At 35.3% G+C, this 21,724-nt stretch overlaps 1 protein-coding gene across 15 annotated transcripts in view; it reads left to right on the top strand.

The window, feature by feature from the left end:
- NEK1 (NIMA related kinase 1) overlaps positions 1–21,724 on the top strand; it is a 211,149-nt gene that overhangs the window by 68,615 nt on the left and 120,810 nt on the right. For all 15 annotated transcript variants that reach the window (XR_010133532.1, XM_055385781.2, XM_031010079.3 and 12 more), the window contains one exon: positions 3,950–4,052. Coding sequence is in view for 14 of the 15 variants with exons in the window: in XM_055385781.2 (XP_055241756.2) it covers positions 3,950–4,052 (103 nt within the window). In the remaining variant the exon portion in view is untranslated. The remainder of the gene's footprint in view (positions 1–3,949; positions 4,053–21,724) is intronic.

Genomic DNA, 21,724 nt, shown 5'->3' with positions numbered 1-21,724 from the left:
ATCATCGTGGGATTTAATGAACATCTTCAAACTGGAAGTATTAACCAGAGGTTTAAATGACAGTGCGTCATGGGGTATTTAGATGGGAATATGGGAATATTTTATTCAATGAAAACTTGGACTAGTTAATACCGAAGGTCGCTTCCAATCTGAATGGTTCTTTTGTCTTGTACTGTTTAGTGGTCACTGGCATTATAGGACATTTTCTCTGCACGTTGTCACAATTTCTGATTATTATAATTTGTATGTCATTTTCATTCTTGATTCATTCCTTTCCATGATTCAAACTGAATCAGCAAACTGAAATCTGTAGTCATCTAAGACTCTTTCAGATTCTCTTTTCTTCATAATCACCTATATTTGCCTGTTTCTTCTTTATGGTAGTAGTTATTTTTCCTCTTCCTTTCTTATCAGTAACTCTGACCAGTCTACCTTTGCTTATATGCAATTTCTTAATAACATACCTCTTCTGTTAGGATTTTTAATATTATAAGCTCAAGCCATGTACTGTTCAAATGGCTGAAGCCACTTTTTAATAAATTACGGAGTGCCACCTAACATTTGTGTTTTTATGGTGCTTTTACTTTTTCCAAGTCCTTCTGTCTGTATTGCTTCATTTAATTTGGATAAAACTAACAACAGTTTCGTTCCATTACATAGACATGCCCCTTAAGAGGAAGCTAAATGAATAAACTCTTCTACATCATTTTTTCATCTCAGTAATCCTGTACCACCCCATCTCTTCTGCCCAATACCATATTACTCATTTTTATTTCTCAGATTATCTCTGTTACCTAGAGTGCTACTTATTTTTATGTTGTCTTCAACTTTATCCTTGAGAAGTTTTAAATTTTCTTTATCAGTAAAGAATTTGAACCATGGATGTGAGGCATGCAGTTCCCAGCCAAATCTTGTTGCTTATTCATGTGTTTACAATAAGAAAAGGAAAGAAAATAACTTACTCCCTTTTCCTCCCCTTCTCTTGTCAGGGCTAAAAAAAAAAAAAAGGAAAGTTTGTCTTGGAATAATTATTTCTTGATAAAAGAACACTATACTTCTGTTATCTCTTTGTTTGATGTCCCTTATCCTGTTACATTATACTTTTTAGTCCATTTTAATGTCTTTGTGTTTTATATTATCATCCTCTTATCCTTAATCGGGGTCAGTGTTTTACTGATTTTAAGTGGCATAATTCTGGAACTCAAAAGAAATAGTCTAATTTTTGTAAAACAGAGCATGCTCACGTGAATTCTCAATAGTGTTTAATGAAGAAAATTACTATCAAGAAGTAAACTGACTGTTTTCTCTTAATCCCCATGATCCCAGCACAAGCGTAGTTTATGCCCATAGTTTAGTAGAGTTGTATTACTTTAGAGAGGACTAAGCATGTGGGTTATGGACTATTTTTGGCGTATGTGAAGTAGTAAACACTAATGCATATGAAAAATAAGGACACAGATTTTATAGGTTTTTAAACAGTGTAAGGAGCCATAAAATTGATTTTGTCTTTTATTCTATTAATATATGTATTACGCTGATTTTCATATGTTGAACCAACCTTGCCTCCCTGGAACTCTGTTTTATTCATCTTTATATCTTTTGGCAGATATAATGTGGCAAATAGTTGACACTCAATATTTGTTTAATAAATTATAGGAAAAAAGAATTAGTGTTAAACAAAAGCACTACAGTTATTAAGTTTGTGTTTGAAAGTAGCCAGTAATGTAAGCCTGCTTATTTAAGCCAGCGTAGGAAGCAGCTGTTCAATGAAGCAAAATTTATAAATCATATAAATACATAGAGCAAGTAGTGTTATATATGCATAAATGGTGTGAAAATCTATAAATCAAAGCTGTTATACAGATGACCAGGTTCTTAGTAAACAATTCTGTGCAACCGCTGTTTAACCTATGCCAATTGTAAGTTCAGGCTAACAATCACTGGACACAGAAAGCATCTTAAGATGGGAAGTCAAACATGCTTTACTTCCGTATAAGTTAGAGAAGGAAGTTGATACAATCAGGATACACAGCAGAGAGATCACCTATCTTGTCTACTTGCAGATGGTGGTGTAAACTTCCAGGACCCCCCAAAAGTGCCTTATCTGTAACCATAGAGTTTCAGATGACATGTCTGAGCATCATACCTGAAGGTTTATCTGCCTTCCTCAGGCCTAGCCTTACGTAGACGGGCTATAGCAAAACAGAATACAGCCTTGCCTTGATATATGCAGGAAACAAGTTGCATTACGACCAGATATACCTTATTAATTTTATGTCAGAGCATTACACCTGAAGATTTATCTGCCTCCTCAGGCCCAGCCTTACATAGATGGGGATGTGGCAGAACAGGGTACAGTCCTACTTTGATATATACAGGAAATAAGTTGCATTCTGACCAGATATACCTTATTAATCTCATGTCAGAGCATCACATTTGAAGGTTTATCTGCCTTCCTTAGGCCCAGCCTTATATAAATGGGGCTATATAGCAAAGCAGGATATGGCCTTACATTGATATATGCAGGAGATAAATTGCATTCAGAACAGATATGCGTTATTAATCTGAGAATTTTCCAGTGGCTAATGGGACTGTTAGGGGATGGCACAGGTACACTACAGAGGCATGAACAAATTTCTCATTCATTGTGTTCAGCCTACTCAAGCTAACATGGCATTGGTGAAGTGGATTTCTGGATTTAGGGATGTGAAACTAGATTAAGATTTAGCTACCCAGACACATCTGAGAGCAACAGTAATAGGCCTTCAAACCAGCTATAGAGATTATCTAATTCTAGAAAATTCCCATGATGGAAATTTCGTAAGAATCTTTTTTAAGTACTACATGAGGTAAATGAACCTTAGATCACTGTCATTCATAGTTATGTGATGGAATAGATTTTTAGGTTTTACAGCTTAGTTTCATATTTCAAATATTTTTATGTTTCAGTTAGTAATCGTTGCCAAAGAATGTAAAAGAAGCAGTTATTTGGTATATGAAAATCAGAAGTGCTCAAATCTTACTAGGAGACTGAGATTTATTTCATGTAATTTTCAGGACGTAATTTAGTTATGGTCCCAAAGAAAGCCTTTATAGGAAGTTTCTGTGCCTTACTAGCCAAAATACAAGTAGAAACACGGCCAACAACTTGCTCATCTTTCTTCCTTACCTCCAAAATTAACTACAATTGATGCCATGCTATGAGTTCTCTGATTACTGGGGCTGGGTTTTGTTTATATTTGTATCTTCCATACTTAGCAAGGTAACTAACACAATATATAGTAGATGCTTAATCAGTGTTTGTTATTGATACTTTTTATTTATAGTCTAAGATCAGCATGTTTACATTCTTTCATAATTGTCAGAGAAAGACACAAAAGTAAAATTGGAAAAGATTAAAACAAATAACTGTTTTTAATCTTTTCCCTAATCTATCCACTTTACTTTTTTATAGTTGTGATATTTAGGGAATTCAAACATAGCTTTTTACTGTATTTTTGAAAATTCATACTTAAAGCATTTGTTCTTTTTGTTAATTTTTTAAATTGCTGCTGTACTGCTTTTATTTGACTTCGCTGCTAAGATTCTTATTGTATTTGATACAGAGTCCTGAAATAAACTTGGAAACTTCTCAGATTCTTCCGTAATTAAGTGTATCTAAAATAATTGTATATGTTTAAATAAGTAGAATAGATCAAATAAATATAAAAGAAACTGTCTTGTGAAGACTTAGAGTAGAATTATAGATTTTACTTGTATTGAAAATAATAAAGAATGTGATTTAGGTAGTAGATGTCAGTATATATATAGTGATTTCTTCATTACAGAGATAGTGTTTCATCAGCCTTCATATTCTGAAATGAAAAAAAATTTTAGGATAAATGTAATTTTTAACTTTTTAGAATATTTTCTGTTCAGGATGGCTGACTTTGTGATTTGTCCAAATTAGGCAAAAAGGGCAGCTAGCTGTAGAAAGAGCTAAACAAGTAGAAGAGTTCCTGCAGCGAAAACGGGAAGCTATGCAGAATAAAGCTCGAGCCGAAGGACATATGGTATGAATTTTGTTTGTTTGTTTCTGAGATTTTGAATGTATTAGTATTCCAAGTGAAGGTCTGGAATAAGGTAAGTGTAAGTAAAAAGAATGACAGTCTAACAATCTAGGCATAATAAGAGGCAGTAAAGATACTCAGAAGTCATTTGCAGAGTATAAAATTGTGATATCTTAACTCATTTACCTTCTCTTTTGCTATCATTTATACCAGGGGTGGAATTCTATTGTTGCTTTGGTTAATTGGGAGTAAGTTCATACCTGTATCCTTCCTTTAAAAGAGTAGAAATGGGTATAGCAACCCAGATATATTAAAGAAATAAGTTCTTGGATTGCTGCATGTTTTTTTTTCCCCAATATGCTTTTGGTTTTACATACTTTTAAGTGGCAAAGAATTTTAGAAGAAAAATGGGAAATAAGTATTTGGGTAAGTATATATGTAAACTATGCATTTGCTCAAAAGCAAATTAGAAGTAGAATTATAGTAAAGTCTCCAGTTATGCCATTTAACTAAATTAAGTTATGTATCCAAGAAAATATTAAGTTTTTAGATAATCATTTCAATCATTAAAACTCTTTGTTTTCTCTTTGGTATTTAACAGGATTTGAGGTAGTTAAAACTCCTCATAGTTTGATTTGTAGAGGTACACAATGCCTTTTGACATTTTGTCTACAGAACAACTGATGATTATGTCTGTCCACTCAGCAACCCATGAAGCAGCACACTCATATAAGAAATAGGTTAATTAGATGGTAATATATTTTAATTAGACTTATTACATATCTGTTGTAAGTTCGTAAGTGGTATCTTTGTGAGTTAATGTAGTTCAATATAGTATGTTTTTTCTTTGAAACAATGTCATAGAAACATAGTTAAATTTTTGAACAGTTACCCTTTATATTGTTAACACAGATACTTCAATTTGTTTTTCTACATCCGGAATTAATCTGTATTTGTATCTTTCCTCTAGATAGTAGATGAGAACCTCCAGCCTTTTCCTTTGCTCATATCTCCCATGTTAATAGCAGCTGGAATTTTGGTTACAGATTTTTACTTAAAATATTTTTAAAAGAATTGGTAGGCTTACCGAAATTTACTAATTTATTTTCTCAACATCATTCCTTATGTCTTACTATTCCCCCCTCAGTTTATTTTTTTTCATGCTGGAGAATCTGGTAATTTTTTTTTTAGAGGAACTTTCCAAGATTTGTTGGAAAATGCTCTTATTTTGTCCTCATGCTTGAATGATAATTTGTAATGGTGGTCTGCTGGTGAATTTGATTAGCATTTGTATGTCTGAAAAAGTATTTTGCTTTTGTTGTTAACAAATATTTTGACTGGATATTGTATTATAGGTTGAAACTTTTTACCTCTGGCTTGCCCTGTTTCTGACAAGAACTAAGCATTCATTCTTATCTTTTTCCTTGGTATATAATGTATCTTTTTTCTCTACTTTAAAATTTTTCTCTTTATCACTAGAATCAATTTGATTATGATGCGGTTTGTGTATTTTTTTTTTTTTTTGAGACAAAGTCTCACTCTGTCACCCAGGCTAGAGTGCAGTGGCGTGATCTTGGGTCAGTGCCACCTCTACCTCCCTGGCTCAAGTGATTCTCATGCCTCAGCCTCCCAAGTAGCTGAGATCACAGGTGTGTACCACCACGCCCATCTAAGTTTTGCATTTTTTTAGTAAAGATGGGGTTTCACCATGTTGGCCAGGCTGGTCTTGAACTCCAGACCTCAGGTGATCCATCTGCCTTGGCCTCCGAAAGTGCTGTGATTACAGACATGAGCCACTGCACCCTGCCTTGTGTAGTTTTCTTCATGTTTATTTTGTATAGGGGTTCATTGAGCTTCTCAGATCTGTGGTTTATGATTTTCATCAAATCTGGAAATTTTTCATCCATTATTTCTTTTTCTTTTTTTTTTTTTTTTTCTTTTTGACACGGAGTTTAACTCTTGTTGCCTAGGCTGGAATGCAGTGGCGCAGTCTTGGCTCACTTCAACCTCCGCCTCCCGGGTTCAAGTGATTCTCCTGCCTCAGCCTTCTGAGTAGCTGGGATTCCAGGCGTCCATCACCACGCTAGGCTAATATTTTGTATTTTTAGTAGAGACAGGGCTTCACCTTGTTGGCCAGGCTGGTCTCAAACTCCTGACCTCAGATGATCCATCTGCCTCGGCCTCCCAAAGTGCTGGGATTACAGACGTGAGCCCACTGCGTCTGGCCCATTATTTCCTCAAAAAATGTTTTTCTGTTTGCCTCTCTCCCTCTTCTAGGTCTCTGGTACACATATATTAGACCACTTTGTACACTACTAACCATTCACTGATGATGCTGTCTATTTTGTTCAGTCTTTTTTTTTTCTCTGTGTGTTTCATTTTGGGTTGTTCTATTGCTGTGTCTTCAAGTGCATTAATCTTCTGCTGTGTCTGTTAATTCTATACAGACATTATATGTTTTCCATCTCAGAAATTGGTTTTTGTTTGTTTATTTTTTGAGACAGAGTTTTTGCTCTTGTTGCCCAGGCTGAAGTGCAGAGACATGATCTCCGCTCGCTGCAACCTCTGCTTCCTGGGTTCAGGAGATTCTTCTGCCTCAGCCTCCTGAGTAGCTGGGATTACAGGCATGTGCCACCATAGCCAGCTAATTTTTTTGTATTTTTTAGTAGAGATGGGGTTTCACCATGTTGGCCAGGCTGATCTCGAACTCCTGACCTCAGGTGATCTGCCAGCCTCAGCCTCCCAAATTGCTGAGATTACAGACGTGAACCACTGTGCCCAGCCAGAGATTGAATTTTTTATGTTAAAGTTGATTTGGATTGTTTTTATACCTTCCATGTCCCCCACTTTTCTTCATGTTCTTAAACATACGGAATATAATTACAATAGCAGTTTTCATGTCCTTATCTATTAATTCTGCCATCTTTGTCATTTCTGAGTCTCTGTTGATTGATTTTTTTTCCCTAATTAGGGTCATCTTTTTTTCTTTACATGTCTGGTAATTTGTAGTTGGATACCAAGTGTTGCGTATTTTATAAATATTTGTGGACTTTTTTCTGGGATTGCAGTTAAGTTACTTGGAAATAGTTTGAGTCTTTCAAAGTTTGCTTGTAAGCTTTGGCTGTAAGCTTTGCTAGGCCAGTACAGAACAGTCTTTAGTGCTAATTTGGCCTCACTGCTATAGCACTACTCTTTTGAATACCCAATGCTTTATTGATTTGGAGGTCTTTTCAGTTTGGCTCTTGGAAACATGAGACATTTGCAGCCCTGATTGAACCTCAGGTATTACTGACAATATGCTGTTTGCCATTTAGCAGGAAGCTCTAGGGACCCTCTTTAGATCTTGAGCACCCTTCCCCTGTGCAGCTCTTTCTTCTTTGCAACTCTGTCCTGCAAATTCGAGTGTTCTTCAATTTTCCGAGGTCTGAGTGATGTTTCCTCAACTAAGGGGACTGCCAAGCTCTGTTTGGTTACCTTCTCTCTGTGCTGCAGCCAGGAAACCCTTGCCAGTCAGTAAGGTGGGCAGCTGTTGGGTTTACCACCTTTGTTTCCCTTCTCTCAAGGATCACTCTCCTGTGCTGTCTGTTGTCCAGTGTTTGAAAACCATTTCATATGCTTTGTTCAGACTTCTAGTGTTTAAGATGGGAGGGTAGATCTGTTACTTCATTATGGCTGCAAATGAGCCTCGAATGATAATTTGGCTGGATAAGGAAATATAAGTTTGAAGTTTATTTTCCATAGAACTTTAAAGGTTCTACTTTATTATCTTCCTACTTACATTGTTGCTAATGAGACAGGTGATGTTCTGGATCTTGTTGTTTTATAAGGAACGCTTTCCTTTCTCATAACTCTTAGGACTATTTTTCTGTCCTTGACGTTCTGAACTTCACTTGAATATTTCTCAGTTGTTTTGTTTTGTCTTACTGGCTTAAGTTTCCACTGAATGCTTTCAATGTGAGTACTTATCTTCAATTCTAGGGACATTTGAAATTAAAAGTTCTTCAAATATTGCTTCTACTCTTTCCCCTCAAGAGGACTCCTGTTAGACTGATATATTAGAACCTCTGCATGTAATGTACTTTAAAAAATCTTTTTCTCTCTTTTTACTGTGTTTTGGAAGGATTTCTAGGCCTGATGTTCCAGCTCACTGGAATATATTCTTTGGTTTTGTCTACTCTGCCATTCAGCTCATCTAATGAGTTTCCTTTTATTTCAAAAATTTATGTTTTCATGTCCATGAATTCTAATTAGTTTTCCCATAGAACTCTTTTCTTATGTTTTCATTTACCTGGTAGTATATAATTGTTGTAAAGTCTTGTTCTTAGTGTGCTGTTGACTATGTTACTTTGGTTTCTTCTACTTTAAAGTTTGTTAGGTATGTCATAGTGTTGGTACTCCTCAAATGTTCTGCACCTTTGCTAGTGTGTTCATGATTGGGAGTATGAATTTTACTGTTCATTGCCTTTGTTTGGGTGACTCCCTGGGAAGATGGCATTGTGCTAGTGCCACGATCTGTTCTCTGCAGTTTTCAGTGAGAGTGAAGGATGAGTGGGACGTACTGATATTCTGTCCTTTCTACAACCAGCCAGAGAAGACTATGATTTTAAAAGGCTCAGGTGATTAGGTCAGTCCCACCAGATAATCTCTTTATGTTAACATCAGTCATTGCATTTAACACAAAATCTGTCATATTCACAGTCCTGGGAATTATGTAGGGTTGACCCAATGGAGTACAGGGAGATAACAGAAACCTTGGAAGTTTCCTTAGAATTCTGCCTACTATACTCCCTTTGCTTATAATTTTAGAGCCTACATCTGGAGACAGTAGATTAGACTAAGTAGAGGAGCTACTCTTTTTTTTTCTTTTAGTTCCCTTTCCCTTTCTCCTTTCCTTTTTCCTTTCCTTTCCTTTCTTTCTACAGGGACTCACTCACTCCCTGACTGGAGTGCAGTGGCACAATCTCGGTTGATTCTTCCACCTCAGCCTCCCAAGTAGCTGGGACTACAGGCGCGTGCCATCATGCCTGGCTAATTTTTTTTTCATATTTTTTTTTTCAGTAGAGATGGGGTTTCACCTTGTTGCCCAGGCTGGTCTCAAACTCCTGGACTCAAGCAATCCACCCTCCTCAGCCTCCCTAAGTGCTGGGATGAGCCACTCAGGTATGAGCCACCATGCCCAGCAAATAGACTTTATTTTTTATAGCAGTTTTAGGTTTGTGGCAAAATTGAGTGGAAAAGTACAAGGATTTTCTATATACCTCATGCCCCCACATATGTGTAGCCTCCCTCGTTATCACCACCCTTAGCAGAGCAGTACATTTGTTACAGTTGACGAACCTACATTAACACATCATTATCACTCAAAGTCCATAGTTTACATTACCGCTCACTCTTGGTGCTAACATTCTATGGATTTAAACAAATATATAATGGTATTTATCACCATTGTAATGTCATACACTGTAATGTTTCTCTGCCCTAAGAGGAGCTACTTTTAAGTGCTGTTTTTAGCAACATACTTCGTGTTAGAACATAGTAACCCAGGCTACCATACAAGAGCCTTTTTTTATAATTGGCTTTATTAACATATAATTTAAATGCGATAAAATTCTAAGTGTATATCTCAATGAGTATTGACAAATATATATAGTTACGTAGCTGCCACCATCATCATATGTAAACTGTTCCATTGCCCCCCTAAAAGTTTCCTCATGCCCCTTTGAAGTCAGTCACCTACTCACCACCATCAGCCGTAGGCAACCACTGATCTATTTCTTGTTACTATAGTTTTGTCCTCTCTAGAATTTAATATAAAATGATGAATCATACAGTATATAGTTTTCTTGTGACTGGAGTGTTATCACTAGTTAGTTGTTTTTTATTCCTAAGTCATATTCCTTTGTATGGATGTACCACATTTTGTTCAATTTCTCTGTTGATGAACATTTGTGTTGTTTCCAAAATAGATGCTTTTAAAGCTCATCGGAGTTACGTGATCATTAAATTCACTTATTTATATACATACCTATATAATTGGCTAGCCTGTCTTCCCTATGGAGCCCTATTTTCTGAGTTAGCATATCCCTCCTCGTTATGTGTAACTGAACTAGTGACTGTTACTACACTTAGACTTCTGAACACTGCTGGAGAAAATTAAAGCTATGATGATTAATAATGTCTGTTTCTCTGGTTTCAGCCATTTCCTTCTATTCTATGCCATACCATCTCTTACTTTCGGGCCTTATTCCATCGCTTATCTACTTAAGAAAGTTTCTCCTTGACTTTGCTTCTTTACCGGTACTCTCCTATAGCATATACACATACATATATATAATATATGTATTACATAATATATATGTAATACATATATGTATGTAGTATATATATTTTCAAATTTCTCACATCATTAACTCTGCATACGTCTGTAGTTATCATCCTGTCTCTTTCCTCCTGTTCATAGCCAGACTCTTCAAATGAATGAAACACCTGCTGTCTCTCCTTTCTTATCTACTATTTAGTTTTCAATTTATTGTTAATAGTTTATCATCATATCAAAGAAGTCACTGCTATCCATCTTGCCAAATATAATAGACTATTTTTAATCCTCATCTTACTCTGCCTCTCTGTGACATTTGATCATGAACTACTACTTCAAAATTTCCTTCTTCCACGATATCATATTCTCTTGATTTACCCTTTATTTCTCTGGCTACAATTTCTTAATGCCTTCTATAGAATTATTTTCTTCTCAGTCTTTAAATGCCAATATTCTCTGCAGCTCTGTCCTTGCTATTTTCTCACTATAAATAATATCCTGGAGTGATCTCACTGATAATTCTACCAGATGACTTGAAAATCTATATCAGTAACTCAGATGACTCTCCTAACTTCTGTCCTGTTTATCTAGTTGCCTTCCGAATGTTGTTTCCCAGGTGGTGCACTGGCACCTCATTTTTTGCATATTTTATTTTCAAATGATCATATAGTGATATAGACTTTTTTTCCAGGAATTTTAACACATGTATAAATTCATGCAGCCAGCACCACAATCAAGTTACAGAACAATTCCATCACCCCCCTAACCCTTATGCTATCTTTCTATAGTCACACTCTCTCCTTCTACCCCCAACACCTTGGCAACCATTTTATATTTTCCGGAGTGTCTTGTAAATTGTATGTATGTATACATACATATGTTCCTTGACTTATGATGGGGTTACATTTTGATAAACTATTGTAAATTGAAAATATTTAGTCAAAAATGTATTTATTGCACTTAACCTACAAAACATGGCTTAGCCTGGCCTACCTTAAACATGCTAAGAACACTTACATTAGCCCACAGTTGGGCAAAATCATGTAACACAAAGTCTATTTTGTAATAAAGTGTTCAGTATCTCATATAACTTATTGAATACTGTACTGAAAGTGGAAATCAGAATGGTTGTATGGGTACTTAAGGTACATTTTCTACTGAATGCTTGTCACTTTCACACCATTGTAAAGTTGAAAAAGCGTAAGTCAAACTATCATAAGTGGGAAACTGTACACGTAATGGTATGTTGTAACCTTTTGTGACTGGTTTCTTTCCTGCACTGTAATGATATTCATGCAAGTTGTTGTATGTATAAATAGCTTGTTTCATTTTGCTGCTGAGTAGTACTCCATTGAATGGATGTACAACAGTTTGTTTATCCATTTGCCAGTTGTGGGACATTTGAGATGTTTCCAATTTTTGGTAATTATGAATAGAGCTGTTTTAATCATTTATTTCCATAGGATAAATACCCAGGAGTGGGTTTGCTGGGTCATATTGTAAGTGTACATTTAACTTGATTTTTTAAAAACATTTTTTTCCAAAAGTGTTTCAAACATTTTGCATTCCCATCAGCATTGTACTCGAATTCCAGTTGCTCTGCATCCTCATCAGCATTTGTTGTCAGTGTTATTTTAACCATCTAAACCATGTATAGGAATATGTCACTGTGGCTGAATTTGGATTTCTCTAAATGTTAATGATGTTGAATGTCTTTTCATATTTGCCATCCTTATATCCTTTTAGAGAAAGGTCTTTGTCCATTTTAATTGTATGTTTTCTTATTCTTTAGCTTTGAAAGTTCTATTATATGTTCTGAATACAAGTCTTATATTGGATAAATGATTTGCCAATACTTTCTCCTAGTCTGAAACTTAGCTTTTCATTCCCTTAACAGAATCTTTTGCAGAGGATGAGGCTTTAACTTTGATGAAGTCCAGTTTGTCAATTTTTTTGTTTGGATCATGCTTTTCGTGTTATGTCTAAGAGCTCAGCTTATCCAACAATCATGAAGATTTTTTATTTTTTCTTCTAAAGTTTTTATAGTTTTCATTTCCACCTTTAGATTTATGATCCAGGAAGAAGACATTTATTATAATAAAATACACATAACATAAAATGTACTCCTTTAATCATTTTAAAGTATACAGTTCAGTGGCATTAAATACATTCACAATGTTGTCTTCCTTGATTTCTATTTTGCTTTTCTTTTGTTTTTAAATTTTTATTGATACATAATAGTTATACATATCTATGGGGTACATGTGATATTTTGATATAAGCATACAATTTGTGATGTCTTGTTTTTTGAGGTAGCAACTTAAAACATTGAGTTGAGACCTTTCTTCTTTTCTGATAGTGGTATTGCATTTTATAAATTTCCCTCTAAGCGTTGCTGTAGCCATATTCTACAAATTTTCTATGTTGTGTTTTCATTCTCATTCAGTTCAAAATGTATTCTAATTTTTCTTGAGATATCGTCTTTGGCCCATGGATTACATAAAAGTATTCTGTTTTATTTCCAAGTGTTTGAAAATTTTCTTATTATCTCTGTTGTTGTTTTCTGGTTTTATTTCATTTTGGTCATAGGACATACTTCGTAGGATTTCAGTTAGTCCTTTTACATTTGTTAGGGTTTGTACTTTGATCTAGTGTATGATCTGTCATAGTGAATGTTCCACATGTACTTGAATGGAATGGTTTTCTGCTATTGTTGGGTGGAATATTACTTTTATTAGATCCAGTTGGTGGATGTTTTATTCTTCTTGATCCATACTGATAGCCTGTCTACATTCTATTTGATACTAAGGAAGTCTTCAAATATAATTGTGGATTTGTCTGTTTCTCCTTTTAGTTCTGTCAGTTTTTTCTTTCTTTGTTTTCTTTTGCAGTGTAGCAAGTTACCACAATTTAGCAGTTTATCTCACAGTTTCTGTGGATTAGGAGTCTGGACACAGCTTAGCTCTATCTTCTACCTAGAGTCTCACAAGGCTGTAATACGGTCAGCCAGTATGCATTCTTATCTAGAAGCTCATTTGAGGAAAAATTTATTTCCAAGCTCTTTCGTGTTAGTGAGAGAATTTATTTCCTCGTGGCTTAATGAACAAGGGTTCCAGCTGCTTGCTGGCTGTTGACTTGAGGTCTCTCTCAGTTCCTAGGGGCCACCTGCATTTGTAGAGACATTTCTTGACACATGGGCCTCTTCAACATGTCTGCTTGCTTTATCAAGCAAGGGCAACCTGTGGAGGGTGTATGCTAGCAAGGGCAGAATGGTATATAATGTGACAATTACAGGAGTGACATCCATTACCTTTGTCATAGTCTGTTGGTTAAAAGCAAATCACAGGTCCTCCCCACACTCTCAGGAGGGGATTTTACAATATTATAAACATTAGGAGCTGGGCATCATGGAGGCCATCTTATAGTCAGTAAGGCGTATCCTTGGTAATTTTTTGGTTTGAAGATAATTTTTTTTATAGTAATATATGCATTCCAGCTTCTGTCGTGTACTGTTTGTGTGGTATATCTTGTTCCCTTTTACTTTCAATTTACCTGAATGATTGTTTGAGGTGAGTTTTTTATAGTGAATTTATAGTTTTTTTATGTTTTTAAAAAATGTAGTCTAACACTTCCTATCTTTTCATTGGTGTGTTTAAGTAATTCATTATTATACTTAAAGACATTTAATATAATTATTGATATGTTAGGATTTACGTCTCACATTCTATTATTTGTTTTGTGTTTATACCCTATGATTTTGTTTCTCTCTTTCCATTTCCCTGCTGCCTTTAGATTATTTGAACACTTTAATATTCCATTTTAATTAATCTGTTGTGATTTTCACTATATTTTTCTTTTGTATAATTTCTTTGTGGTTGCTCTAGGGGTTAAAAATACATACTTTACTTTTTACAATCTGTTTATAAACAATATTGTACTATTTCAGTTGGAACATAGAAATCATTCCAACATAGTAGCTTTACCCTCTCCCCTTTATGGTATAGTAGTCTTGTATTACATTAGCACACATTAAAATAACACCAGGAAATGTTATACCTTTTCTTTTAACTGTCAGACACATTTAATAACTCTTTAAGAGAAAAGGAATACTTTGTTATATTTATACAAATACTTATTTCTATTACTTTTCTTTCATTCCTAATGTTTCAAGTTTTCTTCTTTTTCCCTTTCCCTAAAGAAATTCGTTTAGCAGCTCTTAGAGATCAGGTCTGCTGACTGTAGATTTCTTTACTTTATTTGAGAATGTCTATTTCATCTTCATATCTGAATGGTGTTTTCACAGGATGTAATATTCTTGGTTGACAGCATATTTCTTTTCTCACGTAAAAATGTTACTTTCTGGCTTTCTGTCCTCCATAGTTTTCAGTGAGAAATTCTCACCTGAATGTTCAAATGCTTTTTCTCTTGTAGTTAATCTTTTGTTTTCCTCTGGACGCTTTCAGTATTTTTTCTTTGTCTTTAGTATTCAGCAGTATGATTAAGTCATCTCTGGAAATGGATTTTTGGGGATTTTTTCTATTTATGGTTTGCTAGTTTCTTTAATTTACAAGGTTATGGATTACACCAAACTCGTCATGTTTTAAGCCATTATTTCTTCAAATATTTTTTCAACACTGCGCTCTTTCTCTTCTTCTGGTTCTCTGATGGCATGAAATGTTAGACTTTTTGTTTTTCTCCCACAGGTTTGTAAAGCTTTTAAAGAGGTTCTAACAGATTCAGGTCTTAAACCCAATATGTGTTTTCTGATATTTTAAAATATCAAGTAAGCCTGAACAATTATGGTTAAATTCTTAGTCTGAAGGATTAACCCTCTGGAATTAGCAACCTGCTATAGTCAAGTTATTTGAAAAGTATATTTATTAACTGCTTTGGGAAACCACAGTGAATTAAAACAGGTTTCTATGGGAAAATGTAAATAGTTTTTAGGTTGAATTATAGTTTAAAGAAACCGTGTATTTCAAAATAATTTTATGTGCTTTTGTTTACTTTTATTTTTATTTTTTTTAGAGACGGGGTTTCCCTCTGTCACCCAGGTTAAATTGCAGTGTTGCAAATCTGTAGCTCACTGCAGCCTCACACTTCTAGGCTCAAGTGATCCTCCCACCTCAGCCTCCTGAGTAGCTGGGTCTACAGGTGCTTGCCATCATGCGTGGCTAATTTTTTAATCTTTTTGTAGAGTTAGGTCTTGCTGTGTTGCCCAAGCTGGCCTCAAACTCCTAGCTTCAAGTTATCCTCCCATGTCAGTCTACCAAAATACTGGACTACATGCATGACCCACTGTGACTGGTCTCATGCTTTTTGATGAATTTAAAATTTTCCCTGTATAGGTAACTGAAACTTTAAAATAAAAAATGCAGTTTAAGGAAAGTCTAAATCAAGAAGACTTCAAGCCACATGTTTTTTGTTGGTGGTGGTTTCGTGTGTATGTGTGTGTCAGAGGGAAGGTGGGTTTGCTCTGAACCTTATTAATAAAATTAATTAAAATGATTGAAAATCTACTTCTGATAGTAATTCTTTGTAGTGGGGATTTTTATTCCAGTGTTACTGGTTTTAAAACTGGCCCAGAGTTACTAGTACTTTGCCCAAGATCACGTAGTAATGCCCAGAAACAGGGTGCAAACCCAGAATGCCTGACTCTCGAGATTATACTTTTAGCTATTTGACTATGTTGTTTGTTCCTTTTTAAATGGCATATTACTATTTGCTTTAGTTTAGGTAAAACTTGTAGATAAGGCAGCATTGCAAAGCGGGGGCAGGCAAATATTTTCCTGTAAAAGGCCAGAGAGTAAATATTTTAAGCTTTAAACCATATGGTGTTTTGTACAACTGTTCATCTCTACCATAGTAGTAAAAGGCTAAACAAATGAGTGTGGCTGTCCTCTAGTAAAGCTTGATTTTGGAAATAAGACAGCGGACTAGATTTGACTTGTTGATAATAGTTTGCTGATCTTTGCTATAGATTATCCTGTATAGTAAATTAGTTCTTCAACACTAAGTTAATTTTGAAAAGATAATTTTTTTCATATCTTCTTTAAAAATATTCCTTTATTATTCTAAAATAACGTTTGGGCTGGGTGCGGTGGCTCATGCCTGTAATCCCAGCACTTTGGGAGGCTGAGGCAGGCAGATCACCTGAGGTCAGGAGTTCGAGACCCGCCTGGCCAAACATGATAAAACTCCGTCTCTACTAAAAATAAAAAAATTAGTTGGGCATGGTGGTGCGTGCCTGTAATTCTAGCTACTTGGGAGGTTGAGGCAGGAGAATCACTTTAACACGGGAGGTGGAGGTTGCAGTGAGCCAAGATCGCACCACTGCACTCCAGCCTGGGCGACAGAGCAAGATTCTTTCTCAATAAAATAAAATAAAATAATGTTTGGTACATGGAAAAGAATATGTGTAATATGTGTGTAAATTAAAAAGCAAAATAATATACCCAGAAGATTGAACACTAATAAGTAGCCTGTGTACTCTTCCCTAACTCAAGGATTGGCAAACATTTTTCTGTAAAGGGCCAGATAGTAAGCATTCGTGGCTTTGCTTGGCCATAAGGTCTCTATCATAGCTACTCAATTTTGCATTATGGCACAAAAGCAGCTGTAGACAATGTGTAAATCAGTAAGCATGAATGTGTTCCAGTACACTGTTTATGGACACTGAAATTAGAATTTCCCATAACGTTCATGTGTTATGAAATATCCTTTTCATTTTTCCATACCATTAAGAATTTGAACACCATTCTTAGCTTTTGGACCATACAAAAACAAGTGATGGGCTGGATTTGGACCATGGACCATAGTTTTCCAACCCCTATTTCATCTTTTTTGTCCACCTTTCCCTACAGGTAGCCATTATCCTGAGTTTGAATTTGTAATTCCTATAGATTTCTTAAAATACTCTTTTTCACACACATATGCGTGATTAAACAGTACCTTGTTCTGTTTTATTTGAGTATTATAAAGATTTTACTGTATATAGACTGAGACATTTTTCATTCAACATTTTTCTTTTTCTTTTTTTTTTTTTGAGATGGAATTTCACTCTCATTGCCCAGGCTGGAGTGCTATGGCATGATCTTGGCTCACTGCAACCTCCGCCTCCTGGGTTCAAGCAATTCTCCTGCTTTAGCCTCCCAAGTAGCTGGGATTACAGGCATGCACCACCACACTCAGCTAATTTTGTATTTTTAGTAGAGACAGGATTTCGCCATGTTGGTCAGGCTGGCTCCAAACTCCTGACCTCAAGTGAGCCACTGTGCCCGGCCCATTCAACATTTTTCTAAGATTCATTCATATTGTCAAGTATTGCTGTATGATATTCCATTGTGTGACTGTACCACAATTATTCTCCTGACAGTAATTATTTAGGTTGGTTCCAGTTCATCTTTGAACATTCTTGTAGATATATCCTGGTACACATGTGCAAGAGTTTTTCTTGGTTATCTTCTGTTGAATAACTTAACAGAAGAACCTCTGAATTTTACAACAATGATGAAACAGCATTATTTCCTTTGAGAAATGTTACCTTCTTATTAACTCATCTTAAATCATACTGTGTTTATTTATACAAATGGAAAACCTACCTTACAAAATGTGCAGTTAAGTGTTATAACTTTTCATTCATTCTTTCATTGATTTAATTTTATACAGAAATTAATGACTGTAGTATGTTAGGTTTCATGCTAGCAGGAACATGTAAGCAGTAAAGGAGATAGACAATAAACCAACAATTAAGTAATAATAACTATTTATTGAAAGCTTATTATGCCAGGCATCGTGTTAAGCAATTTATATGCATTACCTCTATATTAGTCTGCTGAGGCTGCTGTAACAAAAGACTACAAACTAAATGGCGTCAACAACACAAATGTATTATCTCAGAGTTTTCAGGGCAAGAAGTCCAAGATCAGTGTGTCAGCAGGGTTGTGTCCTTCTGGGGGCTTTGAGGGAGAATCTGTTCCATGCTTCCTTCCTACCTTTTGGTTATTGGATGGCAATTTTTGGCCTTCCTTGGTGTATATTATCAGCATCCTGATCTCTGCCTTCATCTTCATGTCGTGTTCTTGCTGTGTGTGAGTCTGTCTTCAAATTTTCCCTTTTTATAGGGACACCAGTCCTACTGAATTAGGACCTATTCTGATGACCTCATTTTCACTTGTGAAACATCCTATCTCTAAATAAGGTAAATTCTGAGGTACTAGGGTTTGAGACTTCAACATATGAATTTATGAGGGGCACAGTTCAACATAGCAATCTCTTAGTCTTTCCAACAATCCTGTGTAACTGTGTCAAACTTTGATGTGCTAGTCATGTTATAGAATATGTTGCAGTGTAAAAACCTTAGCTATCAAAAAGTAGTTTCTGCCCAGGTCCAAAAAGAATGGCATAGACTCACTTTTCCCTGTTCCTTCCCTCTAAATATAACTAAATACCCTGGAAATTATTTAGCATACAATTATAATTGGATTATAAATGCCAGAAAGAAGGTGAGCTGGCTAGAGACCTCGGGACTTGAGAAATAACACCAGGGTTCTCTGGGTTTTCTGTCTCCCGTATATCTTGGACTGGGTATTAGAGAGGCCTGCAACCCAGATCCACTAGACAAAAAACAATATTAAACAAGAAAAGCCTGCTCTTACTCACCAAAGGACTGGAAAAGGGGAATCCCAACAAAGATAGGGAACCTCAACATTTTCCTGACACCAGGGACCTGATGAGTGATTCAAGCTCAGGACAGTGGTGAAGCCTCAGGCTATCCTGGCCCCACTCCACAACTTATTCGTGGTACCTCCACCATGGAAGTCTCCCAGCAACAGCCGGTAGCCCAGAGAAGCAACTTCCATTCTCACAAGACAGCAGCAGCAGTGATTGAACAGGAGCTCTGGAAGCACCAGAAGAATGAATCAGACCAGAAGAGTATCACAAGTTTTCAGAAAACCGAACTGCAATTGAAACTAAAGACCACAAAAGTAGGCTAGAAGCCGATTGCTAAACTTTGACAGGCTACTTCCTGCATAAAATAGATTAAGCAGGACTGTGAGTCTTCTAACATAATAACTTGTCAAACCAAGCTGAATGCAGCAAAAACACAATTTGTGTGAGAAATGACATTGATTTGACATTCATATCAAGATGAATCAGATGTAGGAATTACCTGACAAGGGTTTTAAAGTTGCTGTGATAGAAATGCTTCAAGAATCAATTATCTTAAATTATCTTAAAATGATAAAAAGAGAAAACCTCAGCAAACAAATAGAAGTTTTAAGGAAGAATTAAATGGAAATTATAGAACTGAAAAACACAATAATCAAAATTAAGATTCACAGATTAGACTCAGTAGTACAGTGGAGATGATGACAGAAGATAGAATCAATGAACTTGAAGACATACCAGTTCAGTTCTCTATCTGAACAACAGAGAGTAAAAATACTGAAATTATCAGTCCCAAGAATTTATAGGACAATACAAAAATTTAACATTGTATCTTCAAAGCTTAAAGGACAGGAGAAAGTATGTGACCGAAAAATATACTTGAAGAAATAATGACTGAAAATTTCTCACCTATAGATTTAAGAAGCTGAGCAAACCCTACAATAAGATAAACTCGAATCCACACTAAGAAATGTTTTTAAAAAGACAAATCTGAAAAATGGGAAAGAGAAATGACACATTCCATATGAAAGTACACCAATTTGAATAACAGCAGGTTTCTCATCTGAAACCATGGAGTTTAGAAGGAAGTGTTACAACATTTTTCAGGTGCTGAAAGAAGAAAAAGTACTATCAATCTTTAATTCTCTATCTGACCAAAACTGTCCTTTTGGAATGAAGTAGAAATAAAGACACTCTCAAATGCAGGAAACTAAAAGAATTTGTTTGTAATAGAGCAAAATTAAGTTACTAAGGACAAAGAGATAAAAAGAGACAAGGTAACAAAAGAATCATGCACTAAGAAGTTATTGCAATCCTAAATATGTATACACCAAATAACCATACTTTAAAATATAGAGAGCAGAAACTAATAGAGCTGAAAGAAGAACTAAACAGATTCACAATTACAGTTGAGACTTGAACATCCTGCTCTCAGCAATTGATAGAACTACTAGACAGAAAATCAGCAAGAATATAGAATAGCTAAACACCATCACTAACCACCAGGATCTAGTTTGCACTTACAGAATATTCCACTCCACAATAGCAAAATACACATTTTAAGCACCCATCAAAAATTCATCAAGATAATATACTGAATTATAAAACCTTTACAAATATAGAGAACAGTGGAATTAAACTAGAAATCAGTAGCAGGAAGGTGACAGGAAAATCTCCAAACGTTTAAAAATTAACACACTTTTAAATAAACCATGGGTCAAAGAGGAAATCTGAAAGGAAATTTAGATGTACATAGAACAGAATGGAAATAGACACACAACGCACAAAAATGTGTGATAGCTGAAGCACTTCTGTGAGGGAAATTTATAGCACTAAATGCAGACAGTAGAAGAAATGTCTCAAATCACTGTAAATTCCTAACTCAAAATACTAGGAAAAAAAAGAGCAAAATATTCCCAAATCAAGCAGAATGAAGTAATTAAGAATAGATATTGATAAAATTGAGACCAGTAATACTATAGAGTAATGTAATGAAACAAAAAACTGACTCTTAGAAACATAAAAGTGAATTTGATAAGTCTCTAGCAAAATTGACAAAGATAAAAAAGACGCAAATCACCAATATCAGAAAAAAATGGGTATAATTATAGATCTTGTAACAATTAAAAGGATAAATTCAACTTTACATTCATAAATTCAACAACTTAGAAGAGATGAACCAATCCTATAAAAATCGTAAACTACCAAAACTTAGCCAAGTTGAAACAGATATCTTAAATTGTCCTATAACTGTTTTAAAAGTTGAAATTGTGATTCAAAAACTATTGAAAATCTCTGGGCCTAGATGGTTTCACTGGAAAATTTTACCAAACATTCAAAGAAGAATTAACACCAATTTGATACAACACTACAATCTGTTCCCAGAAGTAGTAGTGGAGTGAATACTAATCAACTCATTTTGAGACTGTATTACCCTAATACCATAACCAAAAACAGCACAGAAAAGCAAACTACAGACCAGTATCTTTGATGAAATTAAATACAAAAATCCTTGCTGGGCGCGGTGGCTCATGCCTGTAATCCCAGCACTTTGGGAGGCCGAGGCAGGTGGATCACCTGAGGTCAAGAGATCAAGACCATCCTGGCTAACATGGTGAAACCCTGTCTCTACTAAAAATACAAAAAAATTAGCCTGGCGTGGTGGCAGGCGCCTGTAGTCCCAGCTACT

This window comes from Gorilla gorilla, chromosome 3, assembly GCF_029281585.2.
Source record: "Gorilla gorilla gorilla isolate KB3781 chromosome 3, NHGRI_mGorGor1-v2.1_pri, whole genome shotgun sequence".
In the NCBI taxonomy this organism is placed as follows: domain Eukaryota; kingdom Metazoa; phylum Chordata; class Mammalia; order Primates; family Hominidae; genus Gorilla; species Gorilla gorilla.
Note: the sequence above shows the minus strand (reverse complement) of the source record. Positions and strands in the feature narration are given on the sequence as shown.